At 42.9% G+C, this 18,611-nt stretch overlaps 3 protein-coding genes across 4 annotated transcripts; 2 read left to right on the top strand and 1 right to left on the bottom strand.

Annotated features, from left to right (window-relative positions):
- Window positions 1-950: 950 nt before the first annotated feature.
- LOC124206260 lies at window positions 951-1,582 on the bottom strand. Its single transcript, XM_046603977.1, has one exon. It carries the CDS (start codon window positions 1,571-1,573, stop codon window positions 1,049-1,051), a length of 525 nt encoding a protein of 174 aa, XP_046459933.1. The 5' UTR covers window positions 1,574-1,582; the 3' UTR covers window positions 951-1,048.
- Window positions 1,583-6,268: 4,686 nt separating this feature from the next.
- Window positions 6,269-9,344, top strand: LOC124206262 (cytoplasmic dynein 1 light intermediate chain 2-like). 2 transcript variants are annotated; one of them, XM_046603979.1, is made up of 9 exons: window positions 6,269-6,467; window positions 6,818-6,891; window positions 6,964-7,080; window positions 7,168-7,398; window positions 7,471-7,646; window positions 7,728-7,957; window positions 8,018-8,378; window positions 8,435-8,555; window positions 8,626-9,344. In XM_046603979.1, the coding sequence occupies exons 1-9, from the start codon at window positions 6,382-6,384 to the stop codon at window positions 8,835-8,837; spliced, it is 1,608 nt and encodes a 535-aa protein (XP_046459935.1). In that variant the 5' UTR covers window positions 6,269-6,381; the 3' UTR covers window positions 8,838-9,344. The 2 variants fall into 2 exon arrangements, with proteins under 2 accessions (XP_046459935.1, XP_046459936.1); XM_046603980.1 differs by having other exon boundaries at window positions 6,294-6,467; window positions 8,450-8,555.
- A 438-nt stretch (window positions 9,345-9,782) lies between these two features.
- On the top strand, window positions 9,783-18,133 carry LOC124206261 (tudor domain-containing 6-like). The gene is made up of 9 exons (XM_046603978.1): window positions 9,783-9,922; window positions 9,986-11,485; window positions 11,560-12,130; window positions 12,194-12,790; window positions 12,852-13,402; window positions 13,468-13,716; window positions 13,779-13,911; window positions 13,981-17,316; window positions 17,388-18,133. The coding sequence occupies exons 2-9, from the start codon at window positions 9,992-9,994 to the stop codon at window positions 17,921-17,923; spliced, it is 7,467 nt and encodes a 2,488-aa protein (XP_046459934.1). The 5' UTR covers window positions 9,783-9,922; window positions 9,986-9,991; the 3' UTR covers window positions 17,924-18,133.
- The last annotated feature ends 478 nt before the right edge of the window (window positions 18,134-18,611 follow it).

The following is an 18,611-nucleotide window of genomic DNA, read 5'->3' on the forward strand; positions in this document are numbered from 1 at the left end:
AGGGTATGCTGTATTCATCTGTATACAGCTTCAATAGGACTTCCTGCTGCGGGTCCGGAATCGATCAGCTGTTGTGTGTACTGTGTACACAAGTTTATACCATTTGACTGCTGGCGGGCAGTCGGACCCGCTGGCCTCCTTTTTTGTAAAACATCCGCGTGTGTTTGCCAAGACAACTGGTTTGTTTTGGCACACACAGCAGAGAGAAATCCCGCATCCGTCGGCGATTCTTTTATTCCAACTAGACAAAAAGGGCGGATGCTGACCACTCAAGGTCACAGGAAATGAAAGAGCCTTAGATAACATATTTTTTAAATAATGGCACAATCTATAATAAGCGATTCGTAATCAAAATTGCCTATAGCCGATACAACACAAATGCATATTCATTTGATAGAAATATGAAAACCTGCTGACTGGATATTATAATTTCAAATTTTATTTTTTTCTTCCACCGGCGGATTGCGTATGTTATTCATCCGCATACATACAGCGGTTGTCCATCCGTCGCCATTTATTGCGGATGGATTTTCTCGGTATCTCATTTGTGGGATGACATCATATACCTATCCTTGACGAGAGATGGAAACGTTTGATGACACAAAGGAGGGGGGAGGGGTATGTCTTCAAAGTGCTTATCGTTTGTTTAGATCAATTTGTATCTCTTCCGCTTTTAACCGATAGACTCCCTGCTGCTACTCCCTGCTGCACTGAGCCCAAATAGACTGGAAGGAAATGGCTGCCGGCCATTTCGGAATCGTAATGAGAACATTATTGATTTGTTCGCCATGCATCCCATATGTTTTGAGTCACTCGAGCAAATCAATCGGAAGAAGAAAAAAACAATTCCGGACATCCGGTAGTGACAGGAATTTCTAATATGACATCATGATGGAAAACATTCGTTTCCTATACGTTTGACGTAATAAGCAAAAACCAACCTGTTTGATTCTCCCGTGGGCTTTTATTTGTTGAACATTGAACGTGATGAAAAAACGTGAGCAAATATAATATTGTATAACGTCAAAATTATTATTGATGTATTATTTTACAACGGTGGCAGAATTTGATCGGCTGTCGATTGGAAATAGTGCTGGAAGAGTTCATCTTCCGTGTATGGAGTCGTCGTCGTCTGCTGGGTGTTATCCTCAAACGGGCGGACATATCCGGCCGGAATGAAATAATCCGGAAAGACTAATTCCTCTTCCGTTTTGACCAGCGGATAAGGGACGTAGATGCGGAAGTTGAGCGACGATCGGATGCTGTGCCGGAACACCTTGAACGGCTCCTTGCACGTCGGACACTCCAACTTGATCCGGCACCAATCAACTAGGCACTGGTAGCAGTAGACGTGGCCGCAGTGCGGATGCGACTTGTTCTCGTGCGGATTCAAACAAATGGCGCACTGGCCGTCGTCGAACTTGTGCGGGAAATAAAATCGCTCCTTGTCCACCAGAAATTCGTAGATTTTCCGGCAAACGATGACCAGAATGGCCACGAAAATGATGATGCAAATTCCGACGATGAAACCAACGCTGATGGGGTCCATGTTCCTCGCTACTGACGACAACATTTATGCGATACAACAACTGAAATGAAGACTGAAACATCTCTCGTATATAATATCGCTCCATCTCCAACTGACGTTGGGAAATCGACATATTGATTCAACACCTCGTAAACGTTGAAACACAAGTGAATAACCCTGTATAACTGAGCTGATTGCTCCATAGAACAACTGATTATTAGTCGTTAAAAGAGAAAGGGTATAGACAGGAGAATCAGTCAAACAACAATGATTTGGAGAGCTGTCAACCTCCCCCAAGAGACGGCAAGGTCGTTTACCTGTCGAAAGAATCGGTTTTTGTGTTAGCTTTTTATGATTTGTTGGAGATGGAATTCCTAGGAAAAACAATCGAGGACATTTCAAAAAGGTTTGTTTCATCTGTCACGTAGGCCTATATACGCTCGACGAGCTTTGATATCAAATATAGGCACTCGAACAATACAGTCAAATCACGGGGGAAATTCATTTTTTAACATCACAGGACTATACTAATAATTATCTTTCCTTGTTGCGAGTGTTTCTAGGAATCATTTCAAATTTTCAAAGTCTACGCGCCAATTTTGAATGACAAGTTGCCAGCACTCAACGTCTTTTGTAAATTCAATTGAATCAATTATTTTTCCCACGATAACAATTTCCCTTACTCAATTCAATTATTGTATTATTCGTCGAATCTCTTGTCGTTGTTCTATTTCTATTTCCGTACGCGCGCATTTCTAATTATTTTACAACCTCCAAGTTATATAGATTTGAACCACAATATTATATTTGTTTGAAGTTGTGTATACCATATACATGAGCGTTATATATAGCAATAAGTCCCGAATCAAAAGTCTTATTGGATCCTGTCGAGCGACAGCAGGAGTGCGTACACACCAGAGATCAATGAAGCAGCAACAGCAGCAACGAGTCTGGCGCAATAATCTTAGCTGTTGGTTATACAACAACATCTTCCCTTATTCTCCAAAAACACATCAACAACTATGTCGAAAAATCCGTTCACCGATAGAAATGAATAATCTGCTAGCTGCTAATATTATGTAACTCACAAAGTTGATCAAGTTGATCAACCAAACTTTTGCGCTTTAATTAATGGCGGCTGGCAGCGACGTACATTCCCCGGGTTATTCTCGTGTCCTCCGTGACCGGACTCTGTCGGAAGAAACCGGATACGCACCGGCACTCCCGGAAGATCACCGGGAACCGGCCCACCCCCCAAAAAAAGAAAAACAAAACCCTCCGATAATAATGAGGGATAATTATATCGTTCTTAGAGGCTGTGATGCTAGTTGCATATCTAAACAAGCGAGTTCAGCTCACTTGTATTATATAGGTTCTATTCGACCTGAATTTCTGGTTTGTAATAAACGCAATCAGCTCTAACAAATGCAACACTTCGGGGCTTTTTCTTCTTCTACTACTGCCAGCGGCGGATCTTGTAACGGGATAACATTTGATACCAACGTGATTAGTAGCCAGTCGTGAGAGAGAGAGAGAGGCTAATAATCATCTAACCGGAATATAATGAGACGAGTGGATGTGTCTCTCTTCCGGCCGGCCAACAACCGTGTAATTCGGTCAAACAAGCACGTCTTGGGTTTATTTATTTTTTTCCTGATTATTATTATCAGGTACTCCTCCTAGAAACTCGTCTCCCAAACACACGGAATACCTGTTGCAGGATGCGTAATAGGATTAAATTCCTTTATTTCTATTTTTCGGTTAGTATTAGATGCTTATAATTCTATAAAAGCTGATGTCATATAGGAAAAACGATTGCTGGTAGTACATATCAAATTCAAATGGACGATGTATGACCTTGATGGGACTTGCATTATAATGCAGGATTGTTATTGAGTTTGGACTCGTCTGTTTGAGGAGTATTATTATTTCATGAAGCTACACAGCGTCAAATAATGACTAATTCGCAGAAAAGTATATTATTATTTAGCCTAGTCTACTACTTCATAACTTTTCGTACGCGTACACGCATCTATTGCAACCCCTGAAATGAATATTTCATGGGAAAATCCTGCAGGATTGATGACGCACAAAGGAGACCAGCCGGCACCAGCCTTCGGGAATATATGCATAAGAAGCTTATATCTATCACGAAAGTCTATAGAAAATTCGTGCAAACTTAAAGACAAAGTACAGTTATAGCTGAAATAGGACACGGAGTTGATTCCGTTTGGGTTGGCGAACCGAACCCCGAAAATTCCGGCGGAAGGCTCTCAGACTGATGATCTAAAGCAACTCTTGTCAGAATTTCGACTCTTCATTCCGTTTGATGTCGACAAGTTTTAGATTTTGAACTCGATGAAACAGTTCCAGGAAAATCATGTAAAGGTTGCCGAATAATCATTGGCTTATTACCGAGTGCTCCTGAGCGACAAGTAGGCGTCTTCCGGATGATGGAGGAGAGACTCAAACAAGATGTGAACTAAGTTGATGTCTCCTCTCAAGGATCGACGTCGATAAAATCAGCATTTTAATAATTATACAACAAAGTCAAACTTTGAATCCGATCGATCCTCGTTAGCGCGTTTGACGACCCAGCACTCCAGTTTGAATCCGCATCCAATGGCGGGGGTCCCACGGCGTTATTCGAAATGCCAAATTCAACTACTAATAATGTCTCGACCGATGAGTAGCACTCACGCAGCATTTCCTTCCAGCGGATTGTCGCAATGACGTTCCGGCCGGATGAGAACTGGCCTTTCTAGAGGACTATATACAGGAATAAGTCTGGCAGCCGGAAGAGGTAATTGATTGTCATTCGCCGTCATCTGATTTGATGGAGAATCATTGGGATGGACCATCAGAATCAAAATGGATCCCGGCCGCCGTTTTCCATCCATTAGACGACAGGATGACGACGAGCACCGGCTGATGATATTGGGCCGGATTTGATGGATGGAAAGTGATGATGATGGCCTTGTATATCGCGATGCAAACGGAGTGTGACAGATGTTCCAGACACTCGTCGTTATACAAAAATAAAAATAATCAAAAGATTTTCAAATAACGCGCCAAGCGATGCGGTGGTGGTGGCATATTGAATTCGTGCAGCTCAGTGGAACTTTGGTATACATACTAGACGCTTAGTTGGATGATGAATGGCTGTACACGTCTATTTGACATCCGCACTTCCCAGGACGGATGTGTTTTCGCCATATTGCCGGTCTTTTGTGAAGCTCTGATGAGCCCAGCAACTTCCGTCCTTCCGGGAATTATAGCAGCAGCAACTAATGAATAACTATTGATCCAGCAAAGCGACCAGACGATGTCCGTCGCCAACGGGTGTTCCCCGCCTCGGCCGCTATACATCAATCCAGTCAAAGTATATAATAAAAGTCGCAATAGAAAAATAGTAATCGCCCTTTTATATTTTTAAGGAGAAACTTGTTGAGTGCCGAAAGTATTAAATTGGAGACTTGATGATTTCTGGAGAGCTGTCGAATAATAAAATCACAGAATGCACCGGTTTTGACTTTATAAACAACTGAACTAGAGAATTAGAGTGCAACCGCTCGACCGGAATTAATACGAAGATATAATGGCATCAGCGTGATAGCGACACGGGCAGCTCTTAGTAACCGGACAATATAAGAGTCACACCCACACAATACTAGATTGGTTTACAGTGGTACACTATAAGTATAATCGAACCCGTTCATACTGGATTCTATTTACCAGTGTTTATTTTGGAATCCCAACTTTTCTTTTAAGTCAGACATTAAAGAAGGACCGTCAATGGACGGATTTGTAACGGGTCGCTGGACAGAAGATGTTTTTACACATATAGACGGACCGACTTGAGGGAATAGCCGCCAAGCCTTGCGCCACCCTTCCGCAGTAAGCCGAGGTCTTTCAATTCAATTCCAACATTTTTAACTTTGAATTTGTATAGAGGAGTTGATTTGAATTTGGTTTGGTCGATCGATCGCTTTCGAGAAATTCAAATGAATTTATAACATGTCAACAAAGTTCTTGTTGAATTTCTCCTCTTTCAAGGAAAACCTATTCAAACTGCTCTCTGCGCGCTGTAATCAAGTTCTTAATGCATTCGAAAAAGCTTTTGTCGTTAATTCAAGTGAATCATTTTGGGATAGTATTTGGTTGCGAATTAATTTTCTTGGGAAAATGTCACATGACTCATTAAAAACTAAATGAACAACCTTTCTATACGTGACTCACCTTGTGCGGGGCCGAAAACATGTTTATTACTACGTACCTATTGACAAATGGAATGCCAGATATTGGTGGAACACAATCAACCTGGCAACGATCTCCAGCTGCGTCTTTCTAGTCTACATGCTGAGTAAACATGTTCTTGATGACAGGTGCGCAGTATTATTATTACAATCTATTATTTCCCATTATACATTTTCCGAATTCAATCAAGAGGAATGCTCACAATCCAATCAAGCAATCAATTTTCTCGTGCATTATTTTTCGATAGTTATCAAGCAAACGATTTCATCAAGTTGCGCACGCGCCATGGAATGACAGAATTTAATAAAAAATTTATTGCCAGCGTTAATCAGAATTCTTCCACCTTTTTTTTTACATCGTGTTGTCCAACAGCGACTGTTTGTTTTGTTTGACAGAATTTACCGTAATAATTTAACTCTCTTTTGTAAATTTCTTCCGCGTTTGGCAACGCCTTTCAACCAATGCCAACGAGTTACACAATTGCTGCAGTGGCGCTAATGCCGGAAAACCCGTCAGCAGAGAGGGGAGGAGGAGAATGTGTGTTGTGTAGCCAGGGAAAAGGGAACACAGGGAATACAGTACGTCAATGAAGCAACATGGCTACGGCTAGCGACAGGAGCAGGCAAACGGCTGCTCAAATGAAGGACGAAAAAAAAGATGGCAATGAAAAGGAGAATATTTGGTAAGTTGTCGTTGAACGCTTTAGGAAATCGTGAGCTTAACTTGGCCGTCGTTGTCGAGCAAACCAGGTCTACTGTCATCATTTTATTTACTTTCAACAGTCATGGGTGTGACAATCCCTAAAAATTTTTTTTGTTTGACTTTGCTGCTTTTGTATTCTGTACAATCACAATAAGTTCTTTGGCTGGAAGTTGATTTTAAAAAAGTATTGCGGTCTTTCTAGTTCAATTAGTTTTTGTTTCTTTTTCTATCGTGTCATTTCATTTACTAGTGAAACCTTACGTTGACAGCTGTCTGAAGGATGATGAAATCACCATCTCATTTATCTTGATTTTGTTGGATATATTTTAGGGCATCTGTTTTGAGTGAAGTGCAACTGAAAGGAACCAACAAACTATCTCCAAATCAGCAAGTTGTTGTCATTGGTGAGTCATAATATCAATTATTGCTTCCTGTCTGCAATTTTTCTTTAACATTTTGGTAATGTCTCGTGGCAGGTGACCGAGAATCAGGGAAAACCACACTTGTTGCTAAGTTACAAGGCAATGTTGATCCCAAAAAAGGTTCTGGCTTAGAATATGCTTACATTGATGTTAGGGATGAATACAGAGATGGTAAGTCAAGTTTTGTCAAAATCATCTCACTAAAAACTCCCTTCGGTTTCTATGATTATTTATCTCAAAAATTATTCCGCTTTACAGATCACACCCACTTGGCTGTCTGGCTGCTGGACGGCGATGCGAATCACGCTCACTTGTTACGCTATGCATTGACGGAGGAAACCTATTCATCAACCCTTCTGATGCTGACCGTTTCGATGACAACCCCATGGGCTATGCTAGATCAGCTACAAGAGTGGGCTTCTCTATTACAAGATCATATAGACAAACTTCCCTTTTCAGCTGAAGCCATCAGGGAATATCAGCACAAATGTAACAATAGCCATTTTCCAATTTCTCCTTTGTGCTTGTCGAATTGAGCGTTTTGTTTTATTTCATCGGTAGATGTCCGACGATGGCAAGAATACGTGGAACCGGGCGATGAACTAGAAACGGCTCAACTGAGGCGGACATCTCGTCATGTGGATGGAGAAGAGGAAGGCATGGATCACCTGCTTCCTCTTCCGGAAGGAGTCCTCACGCGCAATCTCGGCTTGGATATTGTCGTAGTCGTCACTAAGGTAAAGCCATGATTCCCGGTTCAACATTACTTTTGGTTTTACGACGTTGTCGTAATAACGGCCACCATTCTTTTTATATAGACCGACTACATGGCGACGCTGGAAAAAGATCTGGACTATAAGGAAGAACATTTTGACTTTATCCAACAACACCTGCGCAAATTTTGCCTGCAATACGGAGCCGCCTTGTTTTATACGTCGGTGAAAGAAGACAAGAATTGCGACTTGCTCTACAAATATCTTGTGCACAGAATATACGGTCTGGTGTTTCCCACTCCAGCCCTGGTGGTTGAAAAGGATGCGGTTTTCATGTATGTTTTATTCATACCTTGCAGTTCTGCTTATTTTTTAACCGCAATTTCTTATGTTAGTCCTGCTGGATGGGATAACGACAAGAAGATAGGTATTCTTTACGAGAACCTGCAGTCCATGAAACCGGACGATGATTATTCGGACGTCATCAATCGACCGACGGCGCGTAAACCGGCCCCGCGAGAGGCCGAGCTCCACGCCGAAGATGAACAGAACTTTTTATCTCGTTTACTGCAACAATTGCAGCAGCAACAGCCAGCTCCTGTCGGCATCACGGGTGCAGTAAACGGTTCTACTGCGTCACCCACACCCGCTGGCACAGGAGTCAATTCACCTTCTGCCGGGACGCCCATCCGAGGCGGAATTCAAGTCCAGAAACCTGTCGATCGTCGTAGTTCCTCTTCGGCCATTCCTAATCAAGTACGTTGTCAACTAACTGATCGTTATTCTTTGATCGAATGCGGTTTAATCGATAGATGGATCCCACAAAGACTGGAATCAGCGGCACTTCCGAAGGCGTTTTGGCCAACTTCTTCAATTCGTTGTTGAAGAAGTCATCTTCGACAGCCTCGCCAACAGGAATGCTTCAACCTGGAGGTAATTTCTGTAATGCATCTATTTTTCGAATGAGACATTTTGATTGACTGAAACCAAAATTGAATTGTAGATCGAGTCAGCGTACCTAACTCTGGCGCTCCAGCGTCTGGAAGTGAAGGCTCTCCGGTTCCTGGTTCTCCCGACAAGCTGAACTTGGTCAGTCGACCGGGAGAAGTGGCCGCTGAGCTAGACCGGTTGGCTCAATCCGCTTCTTCCCGGCTCAATCCAATACCATCAGTGCCCGTCTCGACCAATGTGGATAACTCTTCATCCGACTGCTGATCTTGTTTAGCTGCACCTTTCTTTTTTTCGTTTCCCCTCTTCTCTTTCAACACCCGAAACTCAGATCGGCGTAATTGTTTATCCCCCCTTCCTAGATATTTTTTTTTTTTCTAATTTAATTCAAGTCGCGCTATTTTGGATTGGAAGCATTGGGTTCACAATCTTTTCCCTTCCATGTCTGCTCTTGTATTGTTCAATATTTTTTTTTAATTACGTGCCTAACCAACAAAGCCGGTCGTAATGCTAAAGGTAAAAAAAACCCAGACGCGAGCCAAGGGAGAGGTTAACTAATTAATTTAATAATTCTGCAGCTTATTCTATTCAACATTTCTGTAAATAACCAGAATGAGAAAACATCAACATGTCCTCAATCCTTTGATTTTCGTCTTGGATTTTTGTGTTGTTGCCGGTGAGTCCATGTAGTGCCACTCTCCGTGTAATTTGCTTGCAAACTGGCGGATGATCAAGTATTACGGCCCACTGAATATACATAGATAAACCAGTCTACACCAAACCAAATTCCCCATTTTTTTTTTCTGTAGATGGAAATCGAAGATGATTGGACGACAATTAATTTGTTTGTTTCATTTTTTGTTTCCAATTTTTTTTCCTGCTTGTTATTCAAATTGTATTGATTTAATTACTTTTTTGGGAAATTCAAATCTCAAAAAGGGTTAGGCAAAAAAAAAACTATCTTTGTTTACTTATTGATGGGCGGCCACATTGGCAGCTCCATCTCTATTTTCACACTTTCAGCTGCGGCAAATCTTTCAGACGTTGGTAAAAAAAAAGTTAGTGGAAATCAATGAATAAATTCTGTTTTGAATGGAAGTTTATTCTGAACGCTGTTTTTTTTATTTTATTTTATTTGAAATTTGAAACGATAGGGATTTTCAAAACTTGGCAACGTTGCATCATTCACCGGATGTTCCCCTTCCTCCTTTCGTAAACGTTTCTTTTCTGGCTTGGCTTTTCAGATTCAGCCATCAGTTGGTGAAGAGCATTTTTTCTCTTGGCTCGCGGAAAGTGTTAAGTCTTTTCTCATTCGAAGTGTTATCTAAGAAGGTTTGCCCATTTCACAGTTGGTAAGTTATTAGTAATTTTTTTGTTGTTGAGTCTGTGCTAATTTTAAGTTTATAACATTACAGTGTTTCATGCGAATACAGCAACTGTTGAACATGGCCGGAGCTAACATGTTGGTCCACGTGACGCACATTGACGATTCCGTTCGTGGACGGCAAGGCCCGTGTGTCTACTTTTGGGGTATGACCCACGATCGTAGCTTGTATTTGCTGATGGAAAAATATTTGGAGAGCATCAGGCACTATTTGGAAGCAATTTCACCACCGCTCAACCTTAATGTACTGAATCAAGTCTGCTGTGTACTCATTAATCACCAGTGGCATCGAGCAAAAGTGCTGGAACTTAAATTGAGCCATGCAGGGACAATTGATGTTTTTTGTATCGACTCTGGAGATACTCACACAGTACCCTTAGGTTTTGTTCGTACTCTTGACATCCCTGCAAAGGAAGCAGAGCACATCAGGGATTGGCCTCCTCTAGCCACTAAGTTTATTCTTGCTGATGTAGTTGCCCCTCGAGGACCTGGATCTCGTTCCCACTGGAGTGAACCAGCTGTGATGTTCTTGAAGATGCATGTGGAGAATCACACTTGGAAAGCTTCACCTATGGGCATGTACGGTGAACATCAGGGTGTAAGGTTGTTTGATTCAAATAATCAACTTCTGGCCACAACCATGATTCAGCAAGGACTTGGAGTGGCTGCACAGACCTATCACGAAGCTTTAAGCATGTGTGAGATGATGAACAAACAGCCTGCCTACATCCAACCTGCTTTTAACACCTTCTCAGGTAGATTAAACCTACCGACCCTAAACAACACCCTGCCACCTGCATTCGCAATTCCAGCAACATACCGTGACCATCATCCGGCGTACCCAATGGCAGCAGCTCGCTCTCCAAATCAGTCACCTATTCCTCCTCGAGCGTACGTGACTAACGACATTCCTTCCAAGGGGCGACACGACGTTATCGTCACACACATTCCCGATGGGCCTCATAAGTTCTACGTGCAACTCAAAAGTGAAGCCAGCGATTTTCTGAGGTTACGCAAGAAACTCGATTCGACAGCACCTCCCGCCTTGCGCGGAGTACCGAAACTTGGAACACCTTGCGTTGCATTGTCTCCAACGGACAAACTTTGTCATCGTGGATTGATCACGGCAGTGGGTGATTACGGCGATCAGTGTACTGTCTACTTCGCTGACATCGGGACCCAGGAGCCAGTAAACCTTGATTCGATTTGTGAGATCTCTGACGAGCTGTTGGTTCCGCGCTTGTTTGCGTATCGCGTTTCTTTGTTTGGCGTTGAAGAAGTCACCAAACTCGTTGGCTTGAACGAAATTTTCACGTCTTTAGTCAATTCAGCCCCGTATCTCCAAGTTGAAGTCGTGGAAGATGACGAGGGCAAACAAAAAGTTAATCTCTACGACAACCTTGGACGCAGTATCCGGGAAATGCTCAGCACGATTCTGGCTAACTTCGGAACATCGAGGGTTTGCTCGCCTGTTGCCCCAATCCCTTCGCCACCCAAATTAAATAAAGCAGCTACTGCATGTGTAACCGAGGTAATTTTGACCAGTGTGATGATTGTATGTTTTCAAATCTAACGGTTTTCTGTTTTATTCGATCAAATCTACAGATCCCCTCTGCTATTTTAGCTTCTGAAGAAATGTTGTTTGTCATTTTACCGGAAGAGCCCGGATGTTTTTTTGGACAGCTCGAGAAGATACCAGTAAAGGATCTAAATGTTATGGTCGCTGAGCTAACGATGGCTTACTCTACTGATCCCAACCCTCCCTTGCTGTATGCAGACGTCAAAAGCCACTTGGGGCATTATGCCGTGATCCATTGGGATGAAGACAACAAATTCTACCGGATTCGTGTAAATAAGGAGTTGATCAACGATGCTGAAGTTCAATTCATCGACTACGGAAACAGTCTGCTGATACCACGCTGCAAAATTTTGGCACCTCTAGAAGGGTTGACTTGCTTCCGAAATCCTCCTTACGGCATTCATTGCAAGATTGATGGTGGTGTGATGCAGTCTATTCCCAACTGGCGGGAACTTATGAATGAAAAGCAGATTAAAGTAAAAATTGGTAGTTTGGTAGACGGAGTCTATTCAGTGACTTTGACTGACGATCCTTGCAATAACGATATTGCAAAAGCGATTTCTTCAGTGAACCTTCAAAAAAAACCCGTTGTTAGCGGTAAGTTGACAAATTTTTTTTTGGCCATGGATGAATTAGTACTTAATGTTCTTTTATTTTCAGTTCCAGAACAGAGCACTCGTAGTGATAATGCACCAGTCCAAGTTGAAAATGTATCGGAACAAACAGCCAGAGGGAACAACGATCGTTTCAGGAGGAACACCGATAACGGCAATTCTGGTAGAAGTCACTACGTTCACCCCAACGCCAAAGATCCAAACTGGAGAACAGCTGGGACGGAAGATACGACGCAATCTGGGCAAGTGAGAACATCCAGCAAGGAATGCAATTGGAGATCGTCGTCTAATCAAGTTCAAGAGGTGATTCGCGCTCCTCGAGGACCTCCTCCCTCGACCGGGAATGGAGAGACTAAAGGTCCCATGGGGTTTCAGAGACTTGGACAGGTGAACAAATCACAACCTCCTTTGTTGAAGCCTATAATTGAAACTTCGCCACCTGCCGTGATACCCGAGAAGCCGAAGATGTCACCAACTTCAACTGTTCAAAAGCAGTATACTTATTTGCATCAAGCTCTGCCAGTTTCGAACAGTCAGGTGGAGATAACTTGTGCTGTTGACCCAACTAGTTTCTATGTTCAGCTATCAGCTAGCTCTACTATTCTTAATGAATTGGTTGAGAAATTGAATCTAGTTTACTCTGGTATGTTTATTTTTGCTTTTTGCTTTATTTCTTATATCTAAAATTTTTCTTTGTGATCTAGATGAACATAAACCTTTCATTCAAAACGCAAAGCCCGGCTCTGCTTGTGTGGTGCAGTATGAAGAAGACAACCAATGGTATCGTGGACAAGTTCTTCAGTTGAGCGACTCCCCTGCCACGATCCAACTAGTCACTGTGCTATTTGTTGATTATGGGAACACTCAACGTAGCTCTCTCAAACAACTGAAAGCTATCGATGAAGAATTCGTTCAGTTACCTCCACAAGCATTCCACTGCAGGCTCAGTGGAATAGGCAATTCTAAAACTTGGACGGTCGAGGACAGGAACAAATTGGAAGCATGCACCGCGGATAAACCTGTCGCCGCAATGTTCGCTGAGAGAGATTCTAATGGCAAGTTTCCTGTACGCCTAGTGGATGGAAGTAAGGTCATCAACGAAGCTTTTGGTGCCCCGAGCTCTACGTCTGTTCCTCCGCCTAGCGCTGGATATCAATATCTGCCCGTTACCCAAGCACCGATAGATGTCAGCATCGCTTGGTATTACAACCCTGGTCGAATTTTTACCAGCCCAGTGGACTTGTCAGCCTATCAGGTAATGCGCAATTTTTTACTCAGAATTTTCTATCTTTGTGTTGTTAACATATTTTTTCTTTCTAGAACGAACTAGATGAGCTCGAAGAGTTTTATTCTTCACTGTCTGCCGATGAATTACTGGAGGACCAGCCGGTTGTGGGATTACCATGTGTAGCTCGTTTCACCGAAGACGAGCGTTATTATCGCTCGAAAATCCTATCCGTTGTCGATCAGGTCGCAAAGGTTCTTTTCGTAGACTACGGAAATGAACAAGAAACACCGATTTCACAGTTGAAGCGGATGGTCCCGCGCTTCATGCAGTGTCCACAGTTGGTAAATTCAATTTCTTTCTTCCCTACTTGATGCACCACATCTTACACGTAATTTTGTTTAAGACTTGGCACTCGAGATTGAAGGGAGTCAAGAAGATGACTTCCGGACCTGTCAATCCGGAACCCCAGAAACACATTGCTGCCTGCTTTTTAACTGGACAGTCGCTTACAGCATTGTTTCATTCTACTAGTCCAGGTAAAAGTTTAGATTTTTTATTTATTTAGAGTGAATGCAAGTATTCAGTTCATTTTTCTTAAAATTTAGATGGAAATAATGGGGTGTTTGAAGCGGATTTCAAAGTTCCTGGTATTGGTGATGTTGCAAACTATTTGATTGAACAGAAAGTCCTGGACCGCGTCGTGTTAGATACTCAAATAACCTTGGCGCCACAAGATTTGAATTTTGTCTCAGGCCAGACGATTTCCACCAGCGCCATTGTTCCTTACTACGAATCACCTGCTGAATTCTGGATTCAGATTCAACCAAAGTTAGTAGACGTGATTATGGAACGCATAGAGAAATTGGCCCTCGACCCTCAATTTATCAACAAGAAGGACTTCAAAGCATCTATTGGCAAGCCTTGTTTGGCTTTCTTTGAAGATGATGGTTGCTGGTATCGTGCTCTAGTTGAAGCTGTCGACGGAGAAACTGCTAAAGTTTACTACATCGATTACGGTAACTGCTCCGTGGTTAAAACTAATGATTTACGAGAATTGCCCGAGGAGTTTGCTCAACAACCAGCCTTTGCATTTAAATGCTGCATTCATGAAGTGATTGTCTTCTCTGAATGTGTTGCCAAGGCTTTCGAAAATTGCGTTATGGATCTGGACTCTATAATGGTAAAGTGCTTCAACGTAGTCGATGGAGTCCTTCACGTCCGACTCTATTCTTCTGAGGCGATCGATCTTTATGAACAGCTTATTCCCAAAGTATCAGTTGAAGAAATTGTCGAAGATGCTATGCATATCCTTCCTTTGATCCCAGAAGATCCCCCCATTCAAGACTTTCCTGAGCAAGTGGATACCGTTTTACAAGAAGAAGTCAAAAGCCCTTATGTGAAAGTCTACATCAGTTACTCATTATCACCAAACCAATTTTGGTTTCAAATGAGAGAGAACGATGACAAACTCTGCGAAATGTCCAATCAAATGACGGAGATGTACAACGCTGATGTCGAGTCGTTCCGAATCGCGGAGAATCCAGTTGTTGGTCAAATTTATGGAATGAAGCACCCCTCTTATGATGGCTGGTATCGTTCACAGATTAAAGAAGTCGATGGAGACACGGTAGTTGCTCAATTCATTGATTACGGTGATACCCACACGATTCAAACTGGAAATATCTTCAACTTACCACAACGGTTTGCAGAAATCCCAGCAATGGCTATGCCGGGTACCCTGAAGACAGAAAGTTCGCAAGCGATTGCGGATAAATTCATTTCCCTGTGTTACGAGCCGAACAACATTCATTGGGTAGTATTTGGAACCGACGAAAACGGTGAGCAGTGCATCGAGTCCCTTTTCATCAATGACGACAACGTTCTCGACTTGTTGGCGGTTGAAACCGCCCAATCGGCCCCTACACTATGTGAAACGGTCAACAAGGATGCGGGTCTATCCACAATTTCGGAAGTTTTATTGGAACAGTCTTCTCGTTCCACGGAAGATGAGGGAAGCAAAATCATTTCATCGACCGGAGATTCTTCCAGTGTTTTCCTCCCTTATGAAGAGTTGTCATCCATTTGCCCTTCAACGCTAGGAGCAGAAGTGACCGTTGAAGAGTCGACAGCAGAGATGACAATCGAAGAGTCGGGGACAGAAGTGACCGTTGAAGAGTCGAGGACAGATGTGACCGTTGAAATGTCGGTAGCAGAGGTTACCGTTGAAATGTCGGTAGCAGAAGTGACCGTTGAAGAATCTTCGTTTCTGCCTCTGATGGACTTAAACTACGCTCCAGGCCAAAAAATGTCAACGTACGCATTGGCTCCATTCATCGAATCTGCCACCGAAGTTTGGCTACAGCTGGAACCTGCCGCAGTCGACAGTCTGATGGGAGAAATCGCAGGTACGGATGTGTCACAGTTTGCAGCTCTTGAGCCTCAAGATCTGCAGATCGGCAGCCACTGTCTGGCGCTGTTTCCTGACGATGGATTATGGTATCGAGCTCTCGTTAACAGCACAGACGGAGCTCAAGCTAACGTGACGTACATTGATTACGGAAACTATTCCTCGGTTAATGTTGGAGATCTACGGGTTTTGCCAACTCGTTTTGCTCAGCAACCTGGGTTAGCTCTGAAGTGCGCTCTGGATGGAACCCAGCAAAATGTGATGTCTTGTCCCACCCCCGACCAGTGTATTTCGACCATCTGTGAAGAAGTACTCTCCGTGGTTTTCGTTGGTCGGACGCCACAACATCTCTATGTCCGATTATTTGAACCCTCTGGATTGGATCTCAATGAGAAATTGGGGTTGCCGGAAAGTTTTAAAGTCGAGTCCGTCGCAAATAATCTTCTGGAATTCAACTCTCTAGATGACGTGGAAATGTCTTCCCCGATGTCCAGAACTTCTGAGCCTGCACTTTTCGATACTTTTGATGACGATGTCACTTTGCCATTGGAGGTGGAGGTTGTTCGCCAAGTAATCGAAGAACCTCTGGTTGCGATCCCGACTGTTATTGAACATTCTGAAAACGAGGAAGTAGAGCTTGCCGATCGGATGGAACAAGTAGCCGTTCAAGAAAAAGAGTTTTACCAATCTTTCGGCGAATCGGTTAGTTCTTTCGTCAACGAAGCGACACCGCCACCAATTATGGAACTGAAAGAAGCAGAAGTCATGGAGCAGTTGGCAATCCTCGATGAAGAAGTAAAAGTTGCCGGTGATGTTACTGAAAATCTAGTGCAGGAAATAGTGGATTTCGTGTCGGATGCTGGGAATGCAACCAAGGATTTAAATGTTTTAGAACCCATCGAGGGTTTAAACGTTTCCGCCCTCATCGAAGATCTTAACCTACCCGAACAGAAGTCGTCGGGCGATGACGTCAGCTTCAACTTAATCAGACAATTGACTGACGCCCCGTCATCTACATCACCTTTGGAGTCTTCTTTAATCGACGCGACACAGTTGATTGATGAAGATCCTGATGTCACTCTCCTCTCGGAAGCCGCTGGATTAACGGAGACCACTGGAGTGATGGAGATAGGAGAAGTTGAACAAATGCATGATGAACCCGTTCAAGAGGTTACCAGCGAAGTTGCAGATGCCTTGCATGATGAAAGAGTTGTGATGGAGATGAAAACCGAGATGATTTCCAACGAGGGAACCTGCAAAGTTGCAGATGTCTTGTATGACGAACGGGTTGTGATGCAGATGAAAACCGAGATGATTCCCAACGAGGGTGAAATGCCGAAAGGGTGCGTGTACTTGTACGTCTCCTACATTGTATCTCCTGGCGACTTCTGGATTCAGCTTGCCGAGGACGAGCATGCTATTGGAGATATCGATCGCAAACTGGTAGAACTGGGAGTTGAGAATTCGCATCAATATTTTCTGACTGATCCGCCTATTGTAGGCAAACTGTATGCTGCGAAACACCCCGAGTATGGTAAGTTAAAAAAATTGTGAGGCTCCTTAACTTATTCTTTCACTCATTATTTTTATTATTATTTTTTTAAGGCTATTGGTATAGGGCCAAGTTGTTGAAAATTGACGTCGATCGAGCCGAAGTAATATTCATCGACTATGGAGATAAGCAGATCCTGCCTGTCGCTTGCATTCGTCAGCTTTCGCGGATCCATCAATACGTACCTCCAATGGCGGTCCGGTGCAAACTTTCTGCTGTGCATTTAGACTGCTGGCCTGATAAAGCTACTGAAGTCATGAAATCTATTTGTCAGCCGGAGTATCGCTGCAAAGCAGTTTTCAAAGCTGAAACTGGCCCAATTCACGAAGTGGAGTCGCTTTCTTACGGCGACATTGATGTCGTTAATGCAGTTCTCTCGATCCTGGAATGTGATCGTCCAGTTGATGGATCCCCTCAAAAGAGCATTCCAACGGAGTTGCAACCTCTCTCGCCTCCCCAGAGTCAATCGTCCGCCGTATTGCCTCAGTTGGGTGCTAAACTGATCTTCATTCGCGTGGATCCCGAATCGGAATCCACCAAAATCAGTCAAGATCTCAGCGAGGACACTAACCGTCTTCCAGTTGACTGAGGTACTTTGTGGTGTCGGAAATTTCATCCCTAAGTTTTTTTTTTGTTTGTATCTTTCGCTTTTGTTTATTCATTTTCATCTTATTTCACAAACGCGAATTCTAAGAATATTAACTAAGCCTCAACTGTTAGGAGGCAATTTTGGCCGAATTCTGTTTCATAGTCGAGGATCATACAATCTTTTTTTGTTTTTGAAACCTTTGAATGCATACTCATCGTCTTTGTTCTGTTAACCAAGAGTCGACTCGAATAAAGTTTTCAAAAAAGTTTCGTCTCCCTTCCTGGCGTTTTGAAATGTTGTTTAAATTTGGTTCCTTGTCCAAAATTTTGAGCTTAGTAGAATTTTTTTTTAGGGTTTCAATGTTGGGTTCGGATCAGCAGGCAACATTTGGCGGACTTATCAATCAATCTGTCGTTATGTAAAGTGTTAATTCTAGGTTCTAGGTGTGAAACTATAGGGCTTATTATTTTTTTTTGGTTTAGGGATTCGAAGCTCACTGTAAACTAGAGCTGCCAGACATCTTAATTTACACTTGTTAGAAATGGCTAAGAGTACGAGAAGCTGCTTCAATGCACTTCTGAATGGGTCCGTCTACCGATGGTATTATAGACAGGATTAAACCCCTTTTCGAGAACATTCGATTTTGTAGTTGAAACATGCATGTGTGTGACTTGTGTTTTCGAGGGTT

This window comes from Daphnia pulex, chromosome 10, assembly GCF_021134715.1.
Source record: "Daphnia pulex isolate KAP4 chromosome 10, ASM2113471v1".
NCBI classification, from domain to species: domain Eukaryota; kingdom Metazoa; phylum Arthropoda; class Branchiopoda; order Diplostraca; family Daphniidae; genus Daphnia; species Daphnia pulex.